Source organism: Dryas octopetala, chromosome 5 (genome assembly GCF_963921425.1).
Source record: "Dryas octopetala chromosome 5, drDryOcto1.1, whole genome shotgun sequence".
Lineage (NCBI taxonomy): Eukaryota > Viridiplantae > Streptophyta > Magnoliopsida > Rosales > Rosaceae > Dryas > Dryas octopetala.
Window position 1 is genome coordinate 3,476,784 of NC_141370.1, and position 17,423 is coordinate 3,494,206.

General features: G+C 34.0%; 1 protein-coding gene and 3 non-coding genes across 4 annotated transcripts; all 4 read left to right on the forward strand.

Annotated features, from left to right (window-relative positions):
- The first annotated feature begins 3,258 nt into the window (after positions 1-3,258).
- On the forward strand, positions 3,259-3,348 carry LOC147283597 (small nucleolar RNA SNORD36). Its single transcript, XR_015122742.1, has one exon. It is a non-coding gene; the product is annotated as a small nucleolar RNA SNORD36 (small nucleolar RNA).
- Positions 3,349-7,502: 4,154 nt separating this feature from the next.
- Positions 7,503-8,612, forward strand: LOC147283598 (small ribosomal subunit protein eS27y). Its single transcript, XM_086244200.1, has 4 exons — positions 7,503-7,656; positions 7,849-7,950; positions 8,082-8,110; positions 8,245-8,612. Exons 1-4 carry the CDS (start codon positions 7,654-7,656, stop codon positions 8,369-8,371), a joined length of 261 nt encoding a protein of 86 aa, XP_086100326.1. The 5' UTR covers positions 7,503-7,653; the 3' UTR covers positions 8,372-8,612.
- A 724-nt stretch (positions 8,613-9,336) lies between these two features.
- Positions 9,337-9,426, forward strand: LOC147283599 (small nucleolar RNA SNORD36). The gene has a single exon (XR_015122655.1). It is a non-coding gene; the product is annotated as a small nucleolar RNA SNORD36 (small nucleolar RNA).
- A 197-nt stretch (positions 9,427-9,623) lies between these two features.
- On the forward strand, positions 9,624-9,712 carry LOC147283600 (small nucleolar RNA SNORD36). The gene has a single exon (XR_015122544.1). It is a non-coding gene; the product is annotated as a small nucleolar RNA SNORD36 (small nucleolar RNA).
- Positions 9,713-17,423: the final 7,711 nt, after the last annotated feature.

Genomic DNA, 17,423 nt, shown 5'->3' on the forward strand with positions numbered 1-17,423 from the left:
CTTCGGTGAACTGAAGGGCTAGAATTTCATGGATTCTGTTGTTGTGGAAACATTGTTGCCGTGAATTTGAATTCTAGATTATATTTCAGATTGTTTAGTGTGAAAGAACCAAGAGGTAGATGAGTGAAATTTTGTGTGAAGAGTAGTCTGCATAATGTTGCATATAAATAGTGTGAGTTTTGGCCTAGTCCCAGATGGAAAAGGTTTTCCAAGTAGTGGCATTAAGAATCTATTTTTGTTCGTCACAAAAAGGTGTTGGTGAGCATTATCACATAATGGATGAGTGACATGTGTTCCATTATCTATGATGGTGGTAATGCTCACTATGGAAAAATTATTGGGTGCATCCGATACACCTTCACGTGGTGTAACCAATTCAACGTGTAAGAGTATTATTGGACGGTATATTTATATTAGTAAAGTATAGATTGAATTGGTTACACTACGTGGCGGTGTATTGGCTACACAGAATAATTTCCTCTCGTGATGGTGAGCAAAAATAAATCTGTGGTATTAATATAGAGTTCTTTTTCTAAAAGGGTTCATATCTTTTATATTTTTAGTTGGTATTGGTTTAGGAAAGAAGCTTTGAAACACACCATAGAAGAATGTTATACCAAAACAGGAAACTAAGGGAGGCTTGACATGTTGCGTACCATTATATATGTGGTAATTCAATTGCCATCTTAATGAGATCTCTTTCTTTTTTTCTGTTGAAACATTATGGGTATAAGATTAATTTTTTCTTTTTTATTTTTTTGAGAAGAAAAGCCTTGGCCAAATATATTAATGAACGGGTACATAGCAGGTGAGAGTCGAAAGAAGTCAGGAAGGACTATCTTCAAGCCACACCACTTGATCAATACATTTCAAACCGTAACGGGCTAAGCTATGAGCTACGTTATTACAAGAGTAACTTGATCCAACAATGATAAATTATTAATTCATAGATTATATTTTTATGTAAGTACCATTTTTATGGAGAATATATCAGATTTCACATCTACCAAAGTTATAATAAGGTAGCAATTAATTCCAATATTCAGACCAATATTCTATCAATTTCTTGGTTATATATATGTACACATAGTGCATTGAAGAATTATGCATTTAATGAATGTTATATACTGCTATACGATTCATAATTAAACCAGTATGGCAATTGCATTTGGTCTGCTTTGTACACATTATTCTTTTTTTTGGTCTGCAGAAAATAACTAACAAGGTGTTGTTGTTTTCCTAAAGCAAATTTATTTAACTTTTTTTCAGCTTTAAATTAACTCGCAAGTGCACGAATCGCGGAATAGCATCTGTAGTGGTGAGATTCAATTCAATTTTATTGCAATAAATTGAACTAAAGGTGAAAAAAATGACTTGCAGTGGTAGAGTTCAGTTCACTTTAATTTATTTCAGAGATCAAAAAATTGAACTCTGAAGTGAAATTCATTTCAATAGTTCATTTCTACAGTCTTTCTCATGTCGACACGTATTTCAGAGATCACAAAATTGATCTACCCAATAAATAGTGTGTTCTCTACGAGTTTTTGGGCTAACAAGCAGTTGCTACGGGACTACAACACATTGAACAAACCAAAAAAATAATAATAATAATAATTTCTTCAGTAAAAATTTGGTATTAAATCTGTGCCTTTTTAGCAAGATACTTACCTGAACTTTGACTCGAATTGCATGTTACCACCTAAATTAAAAATTGAAGCAAGTTGCCCCCTGAATTAAATTTTGTTTGCAAGTTACCACCTCCATCCAAATCGTTATGGGTTTTTTGGTCTTTTCATAAAGAAGAACTTGGGTGGGGAAGTTTTTGTCACCTCACCATGCTGAGTGGCAAGGCCCAACCAATTACAAGTGGCTGCATGTACAACCATTTTTTTATTTCTCTTTTCATATTTTTACAAACTTTGAAAATTAATTAAAAATAGTTTCGGACTCAGAAAAATACACAGAAAATTCTTACGGACTCGTCTTGACTAATAGTAATTTACTATGGAGTCAAATTATCAATTTGTCCTTTGAGAGTTTCCAGAAAATTTAGGAAGTTCAAATTTATTTCTAAAAATTTAAAATACTCTGGATTCTTTAAAAATTCATAGGATAATCTCCCGAACTCCTAAAAATACAAAGTCTGCACCATTGGTCTTCTAAAAACTAACACTACCTTTCTCATGAACACTTGCTACCCTAATAACACTACCTTTCATAAAAATTAACATTCCGAAGTTTGAATTTATTTTCCTCTAACACCTATCGGTCTTTTGGGTAGCAAGTGTTCACGAGAAAAGTAGTGTTAGTTTTTAGAAGACCAATGGTGCAGACCTTGTATTTTTTGGAGTTCGGGAGATTATCCTATGAATTTTTAAAGAATTCAGAGTATTTTAATTTTTTAGAAATAAATTTGGACTTCCTAAATTTTCTGGAAACTCTCATAAGACAAATTGATAATTTGACTCCATAGTAAATTACTATTAGTCAAGACGAGTCCGTAAGAATTTTCCGTGTATTTTCTGAGTCCGAAACTATTTTTAATTAATTTTCAAAGTCTGTAAAAATATGAAAAGAGAAATAAAAAAATGGTTGTACATGTGGCCACTTGTAATTGGTTGGGCTTTGCCACTCAGCATGGTGAGGTGGCAAAAGCTTCCCCACCCAAATTCTTCTCTATGAAAAGACCAAAAAACCCATGAGGATTTGGATGGAGGTGGTAACTTGCAAACAAAATTTAATTCAGGGGGCAACTTGTTTCAATTTTTAATTTAGGTGGTAACATACAAATCGAGTCAAAGTTCATGTGGGTATCTTGCTAAAAAGCCTAAATCTGTGAGCCTAATAAAGAAGATGATTCAGATTAGGAAAAATGGCTCTTTTAGGGGTATTATCGTAATATTGCTCTTTTAGTCTAATTTGTATATTCCCTAACTAGAAAAAATGGCTAGTCCCTTTAGAGCATTCATACTAAACTTAAACGGTGTTGCATTAGTAATTGGGGTTTTGGCATTCGGTTATTTCCTTGCACTACGAATATAAAGTGTGTTAAAGATGTTTTGGTTGTAGCTACCGCATTCGCTTCCACCAGCTGCTCCAGTCTTTTGTTAAATCCACGTTCAAGTTTTCTGTATTTTTCGTTCATTTTACTTCTCTTCGTTTGTTCTGTCTTTTTCAATTTTTCTAGTTTTCATTTCTTTTTTGTTTATAATTTTGTTGGTGGTGGTTTGATATTTGATCTTGAATATTAGAGGATTAGAGCATATGATGAGAAAAATTTGGAATTGAAAACTGATTGGTTAAAGCCATGAAGCTTCCAAAATTCGAGCTTCTTAAAACTGATGCTTATACATTCCCCTCTCTCTCTCTCTCTCTCTCTCTCTCTTTCTCTCTCTCTCTCTCTCATGTATTCAAGGAGTAAAATTTTGGTTAATTTTGAGGAAATTTTCGCAAAAATTTCGATTTCGACAAAATTAAACAAAAACGACGGAAATTAATTGCTATCAAAATATGAAAATTTTGAATTAAACTTGACCATATGTTTATTTAACATATTATCTACTACATTGATAAAAAAATATTAAATAAACCAAATTATATAGTAAGTTTGTTGTGATATAAGATAAATATAATGCGTGCTGGAGGCAAATACTATTAAAAAAATAGGTCACTAATTAATAATTATATAAATAACACTTCAAATTTATTTATATTACAATATTAAATCATGAATTAAATAAGTATTTAATAAGATCAAGGAATAAAATTTCGGGTTTCGAGGAAATTTCGATAGAAATTCCGACGGAAATTTCGAAGATTTTTAAATTTCGACAGAAATTCAACGGAAACGACTGAAATTACTATCAAAATACGAAAATTTTGAATGAAACTTTATCATTTGTTTATTTAACATATTATCTACTACATTGATAAAAAGCATTGAAAAAACCAAATTATATAGTAGGTTTCATGTGATATAAGATTAATATAATGTGCACTTGAGTCAAATACTATTAAAAAAATAGTTCACTAATTAATAATTACATAAGGCTATACCCTATACCATGTAAGGCTATACCTTCTATATACCTATAAGGCTATGCTCTCTATATACCATATACCCTATACGGCTTACCCTATATATACCCTATATTATTAAATTTACTTAACCCTACCTCCTAAACCATAAACCATCAAAATAAACCAGTCCCTAGACCCTAAATTATATTAAACTTATATATTTACAAACATATATAAAATTATAAACTTAATACTCCATAGTGATATTTAGTTTATAAACTTATAAAAAATTACTAAACCCATATTATAGTTTTTCTAAAAAAACAAAAAACCATATTATAGTTTATATTGTTTTAGACTTTTAATTAGGTTTTATTACATTTTTAATACCCTAATGTCTGACAAAAAACATATTTAAATATGTAATGTATATAGTTTTAGTACAAAGTTTTTAATTAAACTAGTTAATACCCTTAAATTATGTAATTATTTTTTTTTTAGTACAAAAATTATATATAGTTGATTATATAGTTGTTTAGTTTATATATATATTTTTTATTATTAAATTTTTTATACTTGATATTCCTAAAACTCTAAAAAATTATAAAACCTATTACTTCCACAGTCCCACCAATTTGTAATACCCAATATGTTGATGGCCAAAACAAAAAAAAGTAATACCGAATATGTTAATGGCATGTTGAGTGTTGAAGTCGAAGTATGGAGTGTTAAAGCCTTTCAGACCCAAAAAAAAAAAAAAAAAAAGCTAAAGCCTTGAATAAGAAACTAGAAAGTATATTATATTATATTCAAGTTGTTAACCAAACCCTAAAGTCCTAAACATATCTTTTCACTCTCTTTCTCTACTTTGTGCAGCCGCTCCTCTCTCTCTCTCTCTCCCTCATCTTTGTTTCTCAGTTTTCTCTCTGCCCCCTCTTTCTCTTGCATCTCCGTCACCTCACTCTCAAGTTGTTAACCAAACCCTAAAGTCCTAAACATATATTTTCACTCTCTTTCTCAACTTTGTGCAGCCGCTCCTCTCTCTCTCTCTCTCCCTCATCTTTGTTTCTCAGTTTTCTCTCTCCCCTTCTCTCTCTTGCATCTCCGTCACCTCACTCTCTTTCGCTGTCGATCTCTGTTCTGGAGTCATGGGGGAAGCCGCCCGGGGGGCTGGGAAATGCAGAGAAGTCATTGGGGAGGGCTGAGAAATGTTGAAAATGGATGGGTTTATTGAAATTTCACCGAAAGTTTACCAAAATACACGTGCGGCAACTTCGAAATTTCGCGAAATTTCAAAAATTCTTGGATATGTTATAAAATTTCAGGACTCCCAAAAAACAAAAATTTCGGCGAAATTTCATTCCTTGAATAAGATGAATATAATAAGTGTTGGAAGCAAATACTATTAAATAAAAATGGTTCACTAATTAACAATTACATAAAAATGACTTCTTTTTAAGGGATATTTAATCATTATGAATCAAATTGTCCTTAAAACATATGTAGACAAATAAGAAAATGACATATATTGTTATTTTCTAAACCCCTTAACCCAATAATAACCAAACACAATCCAAATAGATTGTGAGATCTAGGAAAGTTGGTTTATAATTTATTTTGAAGTAAATAGTGATTTATTGATAATTATTTTGTTAATTTGAAGATATTAGAATTTTTCTGAGGAATTTTGGAAGGCAATAAATGAATTTGAAGTTGTAGAAAAATAAGATTTATCGAGACGAGCTCACAGAATTTTACAGAACATTTTTCGGACTTCGAAGTTAATTTTGGTGAGTTATTTGAATTTTAAGTGATTTCGGCCTAAACCCATTTTTAAGGGATACCAATCAACCCTAAACCCCTTTTTTCTCTTTTTTTTTTTTTTTTTTTTCTTTCCTTTTCCTCACGTGACTCTCTCTTCGTCCCTCTCATTTCTCTATCCCAGTCCACCAGCTTTCACGAAGACAGAAAAACCTAGCTTCCAGGTGCATCTCTTCTAGCTCTCTCCTCCCTCTTCCTCCATCCTCCTCCTCTCCCTTCCCGATCTTTTCTCCCTCCCAGATTTCTTCTCTCTCTTCCTCTGACTCTCTCTGCGATCTGCCGTCTGTGCCGCCCTTCGGCGACAAGGCCGGCTCGCCTCTTCCTCCCCTCTCTCCCTTTGGTCTTCGCCTCTTGCCGAAATTAAGAGGTTTTTGAAATTTTGACAAAATTTTCCAAAATCTAAACGAAAATTGTATGGTATTTTGATAAAATCTCCCCCACCCCAAAAAAACGAAATTTTTCTCCTTGCATGTATTGAATGATAGTTTTTCTCTTTTTTTTTTTTATCTAATTTTTTTTTTCTGTCACAAATTTATAAACAAGGCTGATTTGGTGCAAAATTGAAAATAATAATATTGTAAAGGCCAATAAAAAAAAGAGTCCATTAATTATAAGGTACTAACAAAGCAAAATATTAACCAAAACCACTCAATCTATTTTTATTAACTTGCGGACACTATCTACCAACCCAAAATATAACATGCAGACATCTTCCAAAAGAAACGCATCACAACCAAACCAACTACACAAACAACCAAAAACTAATCTTCTTATTTTCTTTGCCAAATCAATCTCTTTCTTCAACTTTACCAAATCGACCATTGTTCATCTTCACTCACAAGCATCGTTCTGCAATTGCAAGCCTGCAACTCTAAAAAAACTGCAGTTTCACTTTCTGTTAGTAACTGCAATTGCAAGCCTGCAGCTCCAATAAACTGCAGTTTCACTTACACTGCAACTGCAAGCTTGCAACTCAAATAAACTGCAGTTTCAGTTCATTTGCAGTTTCAGAAACTGCAGTTAGTAACTGCAACCCCAATAAACTGTAGTTTCAGTTCACTTGCAACGTTCCAGAAATTGCAGTTTCAAAAACTGAGGTTAAAAAAAAAATCAAGAACCTTCTACTGATAAGAAATCAAAGTAGGAGTCTACGTACCACGAGCTGTGATCATGCCCAATCGAGGAGAAGTCGGAGTGGTCAGAGCAGATCTAGAAGGCTTCGATTAAGCTCGGAGTAGATCCATTAGAAGGCTTCGATCAAGCATAGAGAGAGAGAGAGAGAGAGAGAGAGAGAGAGAGAGAGAGAGAGAGAGAGAGAGAGAGATCTGGAGCTTGTGGGATTTGGAAATACAGAGACTCTAAAACCAGAGCCAAACAACAAACTATACTGGAAAAGAAAAAGAAAAATATTAAATATTCTATAAAAAAATAAAAGAATGGAAAAATGATTATTTAATGTGGGTTAGTAAAGGACAGCTGGCCTCCAAAATACGAAAAGTACCTTATTGTTAAGTTTAAACAATATGTATAATTAAGAGTAAATATAAAAGTTGTCATGTAGTAGGAGATAATTAATTTTAAAAAGAATACAAAAGTCAGATGAAAATGATGAGAATACCCCTACTGTGGGTGAAAGGCGGATCTGAATTTCTAAGGATCCAATGGTCAGTATCTTTCTGCCACTCGTTTATATTCACCCTTAACTGTAAACCCTAAAGCCCCTCTCTCCAGCCATCGTCGCAAGCTCTCTCGCTCTCCAGAGAGTCCTTCGTGGTCGCCGTTGGTCTCTACAGTATTCGTTTATCAATCAAGATGGTGAGTCTAACTGACCTTTCGCTGTTATCATCTGAATCACTTTCTTCTTTTTCTGTTTATAAGTACCATTTGCTGTCCCAGAAACTGGAAATTGATGCGATTTTAATTGAATCATTTTATTGAAAAAGAGATAATTAGTATGTCAGCAGATTGATTTCTTTGTAAGAAATGTTTGTTGCTGGTTGTAAACAGGTGCTTCAGAACGATATCGATTTGCTTCACCCACCAGCTGAGCTCGAGAAGAGGAAGCACAAGCTCAAGAGGCTTGTGCAGTCCCCTAACTCTTTCTTCATGGTATGTAAATTAATTATTTGATGCATTTACTTGTGGGAGAACTATTTTTGTTTTTTTTGTTTTTTGTTTTAATAATTAAACTTGATTTTATTGGTGATAATGCTAATTTTGATTGTTTTAAATTTGTACAGGATGTGAAGTGTCAGGGATGCTTCAACATGTAAGTTACTCTCTCAGTGATGGTTTTATTGAAGTAGCTATGTGTATTAGGTATAAGCTTTAGATTTGAAAAAAAAAAGAAAGAGGAAATTTATTCATTGCTTGGGGATAACACAACAAAATTCTTGTGTGCAGTACCACCGTGTTCAGTCACTCGCAAACAGTTGTGGTGTGCGGGAACTGCCAGACGGTGTTGTGCCAGCCCACTGGTGGACGTGCCAGGCTCACTGAGGGCTGCTCATTCAGGAGAAAGGGGGACTGATGCTCCTGCTCCGTACACTTTTGACTCGTACTTATGCAAGCGAGCCTTTGAGAGTTGATTTCAAGTTAGAAAAGAAATGGTGATTCTTGTTATTGGCTTGTTACCTAGTTTTGATTTTTGATATTTATTAATTTTGTTAGGATTTGTTGTGGAACTTAGTATGACAGTGCTGCCTTTTGAATCTGCTTTAATTAAGGTCCTTGTTTGACATTATCAAATATCAATTACATCTTTTTTAATTTGATGTTGTTAAAGTGTGTTGCATGCCCTTCCTTCCCCGTTTCTGTAATTTTCTTGTTTTCAGTTGGTATTTTTGTGATCCTTAATGTCTTACACTTGCTGTAATGTTCTATTTCATCTATCATATGCTTCTCATATGTTTAGCTGTCATGAGCATTTTCTTGTAGAAGGCAACCTGAAATTGAGTATTTGCCCTTGATTAATTAAAAGAATATAAATGATGTTGCTCGTTTCATTACAATTATAGTTTCTGTTGCATTAGTGAGTTTGTATATCTTTTTGAAACATTAGCATGGAATATAGTTATTCTCAATCGATCTGTTTTGATAGCCTTGTTTTTGTTTGGGGTTGAAACTCAAGTGGCAAGTTTTGCTGCTTTGAGTAAGTTGTAATCTGGTTCCCATCTAACATAGGCTAATGATTGGATGCAATATGCTTCTGACTACTGTTTTGCAGTTCATCGTTTTCCCATTGTGTATTTTGGATAATACATTTGTATGCTGTTTGCAGTCTTGTAGCGGGTCAATTTTCGTGTGTGTGTGTGTGGGCTTTATAGTATGTTTCCATTGTCTTCTGTTAAATCCACTTTCAAGTTCTGTATTTTTTGTTCATTTTACTTCTCTTCATCTGTTCTGTCTTTTATGATTTTTCTAGTTTTCGTTTCTTTTTTGTTTATAATTTTGTTGGTGGTGGTTTGATATTTGATCTCAAATATTAGAGGATCAGAGCATATGATGAGAAAAATTTGGAATTGAAAACTGATTGGTAAAAGCCATGAAGCTTCCAAAATTCGAGCTTTTTAAAACTGATGCTCATACATTCCTCTCTCTCTCTCTCTCTCTCTCTCTCTCTCTCTCTCTCTCTCTGTTTTCCATTGTCTTCTGTTAAATCCACTTTCAAGTTCTGTAATTTTCGTTCATTTTACTTCTCTTCGTCTCTAGTTTTCTTTTCTTTTTTGTTTATAATTTTGTTGGTGGTGGTTTGATATTTGATCTCGAATATTGGAGGATCAGAGCATATGATGAGAAAAATTTGGAATTGAAACTGATTGGTAAAAGCCATGAAGCTTCCAAAATTCGAGCTTTTTAAAACTGATGCTCATACATTCCTCTCTCTCTCTCTCTCATGTATTGAATGATAGTTTTTCTTTTTCTTTTTTTGTCACAAATTTATCACCTTTTTTTGTACATCTATTAAGCTTTAGATTGAATCTCATCGAGTATTTAACAGATCATACCTGAAAAATACTCGACCAAGAGAACATGTTTTTCAGATTATATTTCACATTTGGCATGAACATTTGAGTTCAGATTTGACATTGGCCAATGAAATTGTACAGGCCTAATTATGACGCGTAGTGACTTACTGATGTGGGTTTTCAAAGCATACAGGCCCATCAATGAGCCATTAGATGTAACATGGGGTCGGGATGGAACTACAATACTAAGGGTTTGTTTGGCACTACTTTCTAGAAGCACTTTTATGTAGTAGCATTTTTATCAAAAGCGTTTATGTTAAGAAGTACATATAAATTTTTATAAAAGTTTTAAGTTTATGCAAACTTTTCAAAAAAATTTTAAAAAATGCTTTTATAATTCAAGAACACTTATATTTATTTTTGTTAAATGCTACTAAAAGCGGTTTTATTAATTTGAAAGCTTTTTTTGACAATTTTGAAAGTAGTGCCAAACGGGTCTTGAATTCACTTGAACATGATTTGCCTTGAGAGAACCGAGCTTACTATTTCTCGTGGCGCTTGTGTTCCGTTGCGGGCATATAAAAATCTCAATAATTCCTTTTTTAATTTACTTTGTATTTTCCCTTCATTCGTGAAAGGAAGAAAGGTCTTGTACATGTCAATCTGGTTATTTGTTTTTGTAAATTAAATTTTGGGAAATAAACTCCTAGCACCTTTACATGTTTCGTTTACAACTTTAGCACCCAGCAATAAATTTTGCGGAAATAGCACGTTTTGGACAAGAATAGTTTTAAATGCCCCTTGAATTTTCTTGTTATTACTTTTTGCCATCGAAAATTAAAAGCAAAAAATCATAAATAATAAACTTGATCCAATTATATTACATTTGACTTATAAACAATATTAGCCTCTTCGCACTTGTGGAAGCGGCTCTCTTTATTACGCATACACCGATATTTTGACAAACGTAATCCATTTAATAAACTGCTTTGTAGTAATTGGTTCATAGGCTTTTTCTAACGCAAGTGCGAATTGGCTCTTCATATCGTGCAAAGCGCACACTCTGTGTCTAAAACTTTTCCAAATAATTTCACATTTCCTATGTCTTATTTTTCTTCAAATAACTTCATTTGCATTTATTATTCTTTTGCGTATGTCTAATAGACAAGGAATAAAATTTCGGGTTTCGAGGAAATTTCGACGGAAATTTCGAAGATTTTTAAATTTCGACAAAAATTATACAGAAACGATGGAAATTACTATTAAAATACGGAAATTTTGAATGAAATTTTACCATATGTTTATTTAACATATTATCTACTACGTTGATAAAAAAATATTGAAAAAACCAAATTATATAGTAGGTTTCATGTGATATGTGATGAATATAATGCGCGCTGTAGACAATACTGTTAAAAAGATACTTCACTAATTAATAATTACATAATGAAATTACAAGAATAAATCACCAATGTGGCAACGAGAAGTAGCAAGCTTACTCAAAGGGACTTGGAAATGGTCTTCGAAAGTTAAATTGAGCCGAATTTGGTTAAAATAGAACCAACTCAATGACAGCATCGGCGATAGCGGTTTACCTAAAATTTCAATTTCACAAATTCTTGATCTCGAAATTGGAAAACCATAAGGGAATAAAACTTCATGATGAGGGGATAAATTTTTTTTTTTTTCATAATTTATGTTTACAACTAAACGAAACACCAAAATGGCCAAATCAAACCCCAAATAAAATTCTAAAATTTTTTTTCTTTCAATTGCTTAAAGACTCCAAATCTCAATCGACCCTAAAATTTTTTTTTTTTTTCTTTCCTTCCTTTTCCTTTTCTTCCCCTGTCTTCCAGTGGCCTTCGTCTTCTTTAAGCAAGCGGTCTTCCTCCTCTCTTTTTTCTCCAGTTTTTCTTTTCTTCTCCAATCTTCCTTCACTTCCAATTTTTCTTTTCCCTCCTAATCTCTCTCTTCCCTTTCCCTCCCTCGATCTCCTTATCTTCCTCTTCTCCCTCTTCGACGAAGGCGCGGCGCGCCTTTGCAGCTTCTTCGATCTCTTCTCTCCCTCCGGCGAGTCGGCGACGCTGCTCTGCCTCCCCTCTCTCTCTCCAGTCTCTACATAGAAACTTTCGTCAAAATTTCGAGGATTTCGGCAAATTTTGGCGAAAGTTTTTGAAATTAATTTGGTATGGTGTTAAAATTTCCATACCCCTAAAAAACGAAATTTTACTCCTTGCTAATAGGTTATTTCTATTGTGCTTATTTTGAATTTGTATTTTTCTAAATCTAATTGGTAAGTAAAAAATGACAAATATTGAATGTAATAGCAAAATATATCCTCTCACATTAGCGAGTTATATATAGCATTCTCTAATTTTTATTAACTAGCGCCTGTCAATTGGCTTTTTTTATTGTGTATACATTAAATCGTTTTTTAATAGTAAAAGAGATCAACATCAACTTATGCTAGTGTGGAGGGTACCCATCATATCTGAGTTTGTTCTCCATCTACAAAAAGACACCAAATCCACCCAAATCGCACCAATAATTCATGAATTTTTTAGCTAAACTCCAGTAAAAGTTGTGATTCCTTTAAAACCCTTAAGAGAATCGTTGAAATTCTCTAGAAAGCTCTGGAAAAGCAAGTGTTGAATAAAGAAATCAATCCAAACTCATTTCATATTTCGTTTGGGCATAGAAGGATGAAAAAACCCTGTAAAGGGGGGCACGTGCATGGCATGTGCATGTTTTTAACAGACATTTTGACAAAAACCCACTCAGGTTGTACATTGTCACAATTTTTTTAGGTGGTAAAATGCAAAATGGTGCAAAGTCTAGGGTGAAATGTAAAAAAGCTTTTTTTTATTGATACCAACACTACCTTTTTGCAATACAAATTGTAACTTATTTACACATCAATCAAAGTGATCATTCTTCTTCTAACTCTTGGCATGTGCATAATGGGGAATAATTTGTCAGATATATTATTTTGTGAAATCGCATTGTATAGTTACTTCCTTTATGTTTGGATGAAACCGGAAACATCATCAAGAAAAATAAACCAATACAAAGAGAAGAAAAACTCTATCAACTCCTTATAGAAGATTGTAAGAAACAAATGTATTTAGAAAACACATATGATAAATATAAAGTTATGAACCACTTTAATTATGATATTGCATGCTTAACAAACACAATCACTTTTGTTAATGTGTTCAATACTTGAAATCAACTAATTTTAAATAAAACGAAGAATAATATTCTCATATTTAGAACACAATTTGTACTGAAACTACAAATCTGACTGAGAAAGCACAAACTCAGTGCAAAAAAAATTAAAATTGAAGTCTGAAATTGCATACCAAATAGTTCTTAAAGCTCATTAACTATGAAAATTTATATTTGCTGTCTCTTCAAACCCCACCTTCCCATTTAGAAGTAGAATAAGAAAATGAGGTTGTTAGTTTCTAGGATTATTAATTAGCTTTTTCCTTGGCTAGAATTAAGGTTAAGAACACTTGTGTTGAAGAAATCAAGAAAGAAGTTGCAATGCAAAATACTCTAAGGTATAATGCACTTCATGCATTTCACGAAAAACAGTTTTGTGTCTATTTGACTAGTCACTCACTAATCATAAGGACAATTTTCTTCACACGTGCACTGCACATGCAGTTTTACCATTTGAATAATTGTTGACAGTTCAGTAGCCCATTTCATGACTTGGCTCTTAAAACTAATTCCAATTAAAGCCCATTTCTCTTTTTTTCAAACAAGCATGTGCACAGCACATGAACTGGTTTTTCACTGATTCAATATGTACAAGTCATGGGTTTTAACATTTTCAGCTAGTCTTCACGCATTCACACTGTAACGACCCGAACCAAATTTCATTAGAAATTTAAATTTTTATTTAACTATGGTTTTAAGAGGTTTTTTAAAAGGATGTTGAATTGTGAAGTCTCGTTTTTTTTTTTTCAAGGTTTATTTTGAAAAGTATTTTAAAGATTTTGGGATTTATTTGGAAAATAAAAAGGGTCTTGATTTAATTTTTGTTTTAAATTGGGCTTGATCTGAAAGTTGACTTTTAGAATAAATGGGTTTTTGATTTTGACCTTGGGCCCATTGAATAGGTCTCGAGTCCACAAGTTAAAAGACATTAAGCACGCGTCAATCAGAGTTACGGTTTGAGAGTTATAGGCGTTTGAAGTGAGGGGCAATTTCGTAAATTTACAAAAGTGGGTTTTAAATACCCAAAAATCAGATTTTCTCACTCTCTCTCTCTCTCTCTCTCTCTCTCTCACGAAAAACAGTTTTGTGTCTATTTGACTAGTCACTCACTGATCATAAGGACAATTTTCTTCACACGTGTACTGCACATGCAGTTTTACCATTTGAATAATTGTTGACAGTTCAGTAGCCCATTTCATGACTTGGCTCTTAAAGCTAATTCCAATTAAAGCCCATTTCTCTTTTTTTAAAACAAGCATGTGCACAGCACATGAACTGGTTTTTCACTGATTCAATCTGTACAAGTCATGGATTTTAACATTTTCAGCTAGTCTTCACGCACTCACACTGTAACGACTCGAACCAAATTCCATTAGAAATTTAAATTTTTATTTAACTATGGTTTTAAGAGGTTTTTTAAAAGGATGTTGACTTGTGAAGTCCCGTTTTTTTTTTCAAGGTTTATTTTGAAAAGTATTTTAAAGATTTTGAGATTTATTTGGAAAATAAAAAGGGTCTTGATTTAATTTTTAATTTTTGTTTTAAATTGGGCTTGACCCGAAAGTTGACTTTTAGAATAAATGGGTTTTTGATTTTGACCTTGGGCCCATTGAATAGGTCTCAAGTCCACAAGTTAAAAGACATTAAGCACGCGTCAATCGGAGTTACGGTTTGAGAGTTATAGGCGTTTGAAGCGAGGGGCAATTTTGTAAATTTACAAAAGTGGGTTTTAAATACCCAAAAATCAGATTTTCTCACTCTCACTCTCACTCTCTCTCTCTCTCTCTCTCTCTCTCTCTCGCTCGCGTCTCCCTCTCTTGCCGCCCCTGCCACCGGCGCATGAGGGTGCGTCTGGCGGCGGCTGGTGTCGGGCTTTGGCTCCCTACCATCACCGCCCTCTCCTCCCTCTACCCCTGGTTTCTGTTCAACCCAGAAAAGCCCCGAAAACCCGAAACCCAGCTTGGACCTGATTCGAGCCTTGCCGTCGATCTGACTGTTCCGGCGAGATTTGGGTGGCCGGACCGACTGGGTCTTGTTCGTCTCACCACGGCGAGTTCAGTCGTGGTGTCCTCCTACTCCGATTATCCTCCACGAAGGAGCAATGAGCTCAGGAAGTCCAATGCAGCCGCCGGCTTCTGCCGTCGATTCTGGCGTTTCCGGCGAGATTTGGCTGTCGACCCAGTTACAAAAATTGATCCTCTAGGTATGGGCTATCTTTCCCCTAAGGTGTGTTTGTCCAATTCTGAGAAATTGAAAATTTGATTTTAGGGTTTTTGTTATTTTTTTCAAATTTCTTAAATTGGAGATGAAATTGAGATGCTTTTGTGCAATTAGAATTAATTGGAGTTGAAATTGGGTAATTTCCAGGTCATGTCACCCCTTCCACCTCCGATTTCCGCCACTTGTGGTGGCGGGTTGAATAGTTTTCGTGCCAATAGTCTTCCCGAGACTCCCCGAGGCTAATTCCAGACTTCGTTGTGTTTTGGGTGAGTTTTGGTGTGTTAGTTAGAGCCGGGCAGCCACCGTGCGTGGTGATTATCACCCAAATCGTTTGATTAACGGCCAAATTAATAATATTTGAGAACTCCGGAATTAGATTATAATGCATTGTTTTTATGGACAGATTATGCATATCCTAAGGACAACAATTCGTGGCCGATCGATTAATGAAACCTTAAGTCGTGTCACGGTGGTTATAGGACGCGAGAAAGGTATTATTGGTATCTGAGTATTTTGCAATGTTTTCGTTTTGGGTGTATACTGAAGTGGAGTTAGGTTGATAGTTGTTATTGGTGATGGTTTTGGATAAATTTCATCCCTAGGAACCCCCACTGCCATTTGTGAATAAAAGATTATTTTTGGGCAATTGTTGGGTGAGTTGTTGATCTTGGCTATATTAAATGTGATTGGAGAAACCGAAGTTGTTTTGGGACTAAATTGAGACCTTGTAGATACCAAATTTCTCTAAAACGAGCTTTTTGACCGAATTAAGTCTTGAGCGGATTTTCTTGCAAGTTTAGGAATTGTTTGGATGGTTGGTGATGTTGGTTAGAGCCGAGAAGCTTTGGGGTATTGGAGAATTTTTTTGTGAGTTTAATTTGAATGTCGTAAACCGTCGAGTTAGAATGAGAGTCGGGTGTGACGTTAAGTTGAGCACACGTCTACATTTAAGTGTCTTGAGTTGGAACTAATTGTATTTTTTTAATTGTTTATTTTAGGCGAGACGACCGTGGCTCGTGACGATCCGGCGGAGGATCGAAACTAGGGTTATCTCTGTGAGTGGACTGATTTTTATTTTTTCTGAAATGTTTCATACGTTTGTTAATTAAATTTGATTTCTTGACTATATTGCATTTGAACCTATGTTAAAGGATTTTGAGATAGAATTTGGTTTTTAAAATCTTCTTTCTTAAGTTTAAATCGATGTTTATGGTTTATGCATGACGATCTAATAAGTTTTACATATTTTCTTGAAGAAATTGATTTGGACTAATACCTTCATCATGTTGATTTATTGCCATTGGAGAGCATGTTTTAAACAAATTTGAGGAATTTCATTTATATTCGAAAAATCTTGTTTTAAGCTTTGAATAAAATTAAATATTTCTATTTGAAAATTGTGGTGGAAACTAAGGATTATGTGGTTTTGCGTATTCAAAATTTCATGAATTTGTGAATTTGGTTTTATTAAAGAAAGTTTAGAAGGATACAAAAGGATTTGAGTTTTATTTTTATATATTTATGATGTGGTTGTGGAAAGTGGTTTCAAAACCACCATCTTCAGTACCCTTCCAGGTTATCAGGTTGGATAGGTCTTTGGGACCCATTACGGCACACACATAGGCTTTGGGCCGTATGTCGTGATGCTTGACCCTTTGGGGGTGGCTCTGCGTGCACGTAAGACAAAAATTTCTGGCTCTGCATGCGTATGACAGATTCTCGACTCTGCGCATGTATGATAGGTTCTCCGGGCAACTAATTTGGTGTGTTTTATTATAAATGTATTATACAATTTTATTGCGATCGTTTATTTTAAGTTTATAAGCTACTCAGAATTTTAATGTTTGAATTTTTATTTGATAAAGAGTTTGTGCTTCGGTTTGGTTTATTGAATTATGATAGCAACTTTGAACGTGTTCTGAAAGCGTTTTAAAACTGGGGGATTTCAAAAAGTGATGCGAGGTTTTAGAAGAGTTTTGATTTTAAAGGAATTTGGAAGGATGAATAACTTAAATACTTGGTTTTTATATTTTGTCCACTCACTGAGAGTTTTCTTACTTTTTGTTTTTGACGTTCCCCCCAGGTAGTAGCAATCACCGAGGTCGGACCGTACCACGTCGAGGCATTCGAGTTTCTCATCTCCAGCTTATTGGTATAATAGGT

Excerpts from the sequence above, each read along its gene's own strand:
- LOC147283598 (XM_086244200.1), top strand. Across the intron at positions 7,951-8,081 it reads CCCCTAACTCTTTCTTCATG|GATGTGAAGTGTCAGGGATG; the intron begins GTATGTAAATTA and ends AAATTTGTACAG. Across the intron at positions 8,111-8,244 it reads TGTCAGGGATGCTTCAACAT|TACCACCGTGTTCAGTCACT; the intron begins GTAAGTTACTCT and ends TCTTGTGTGCAG.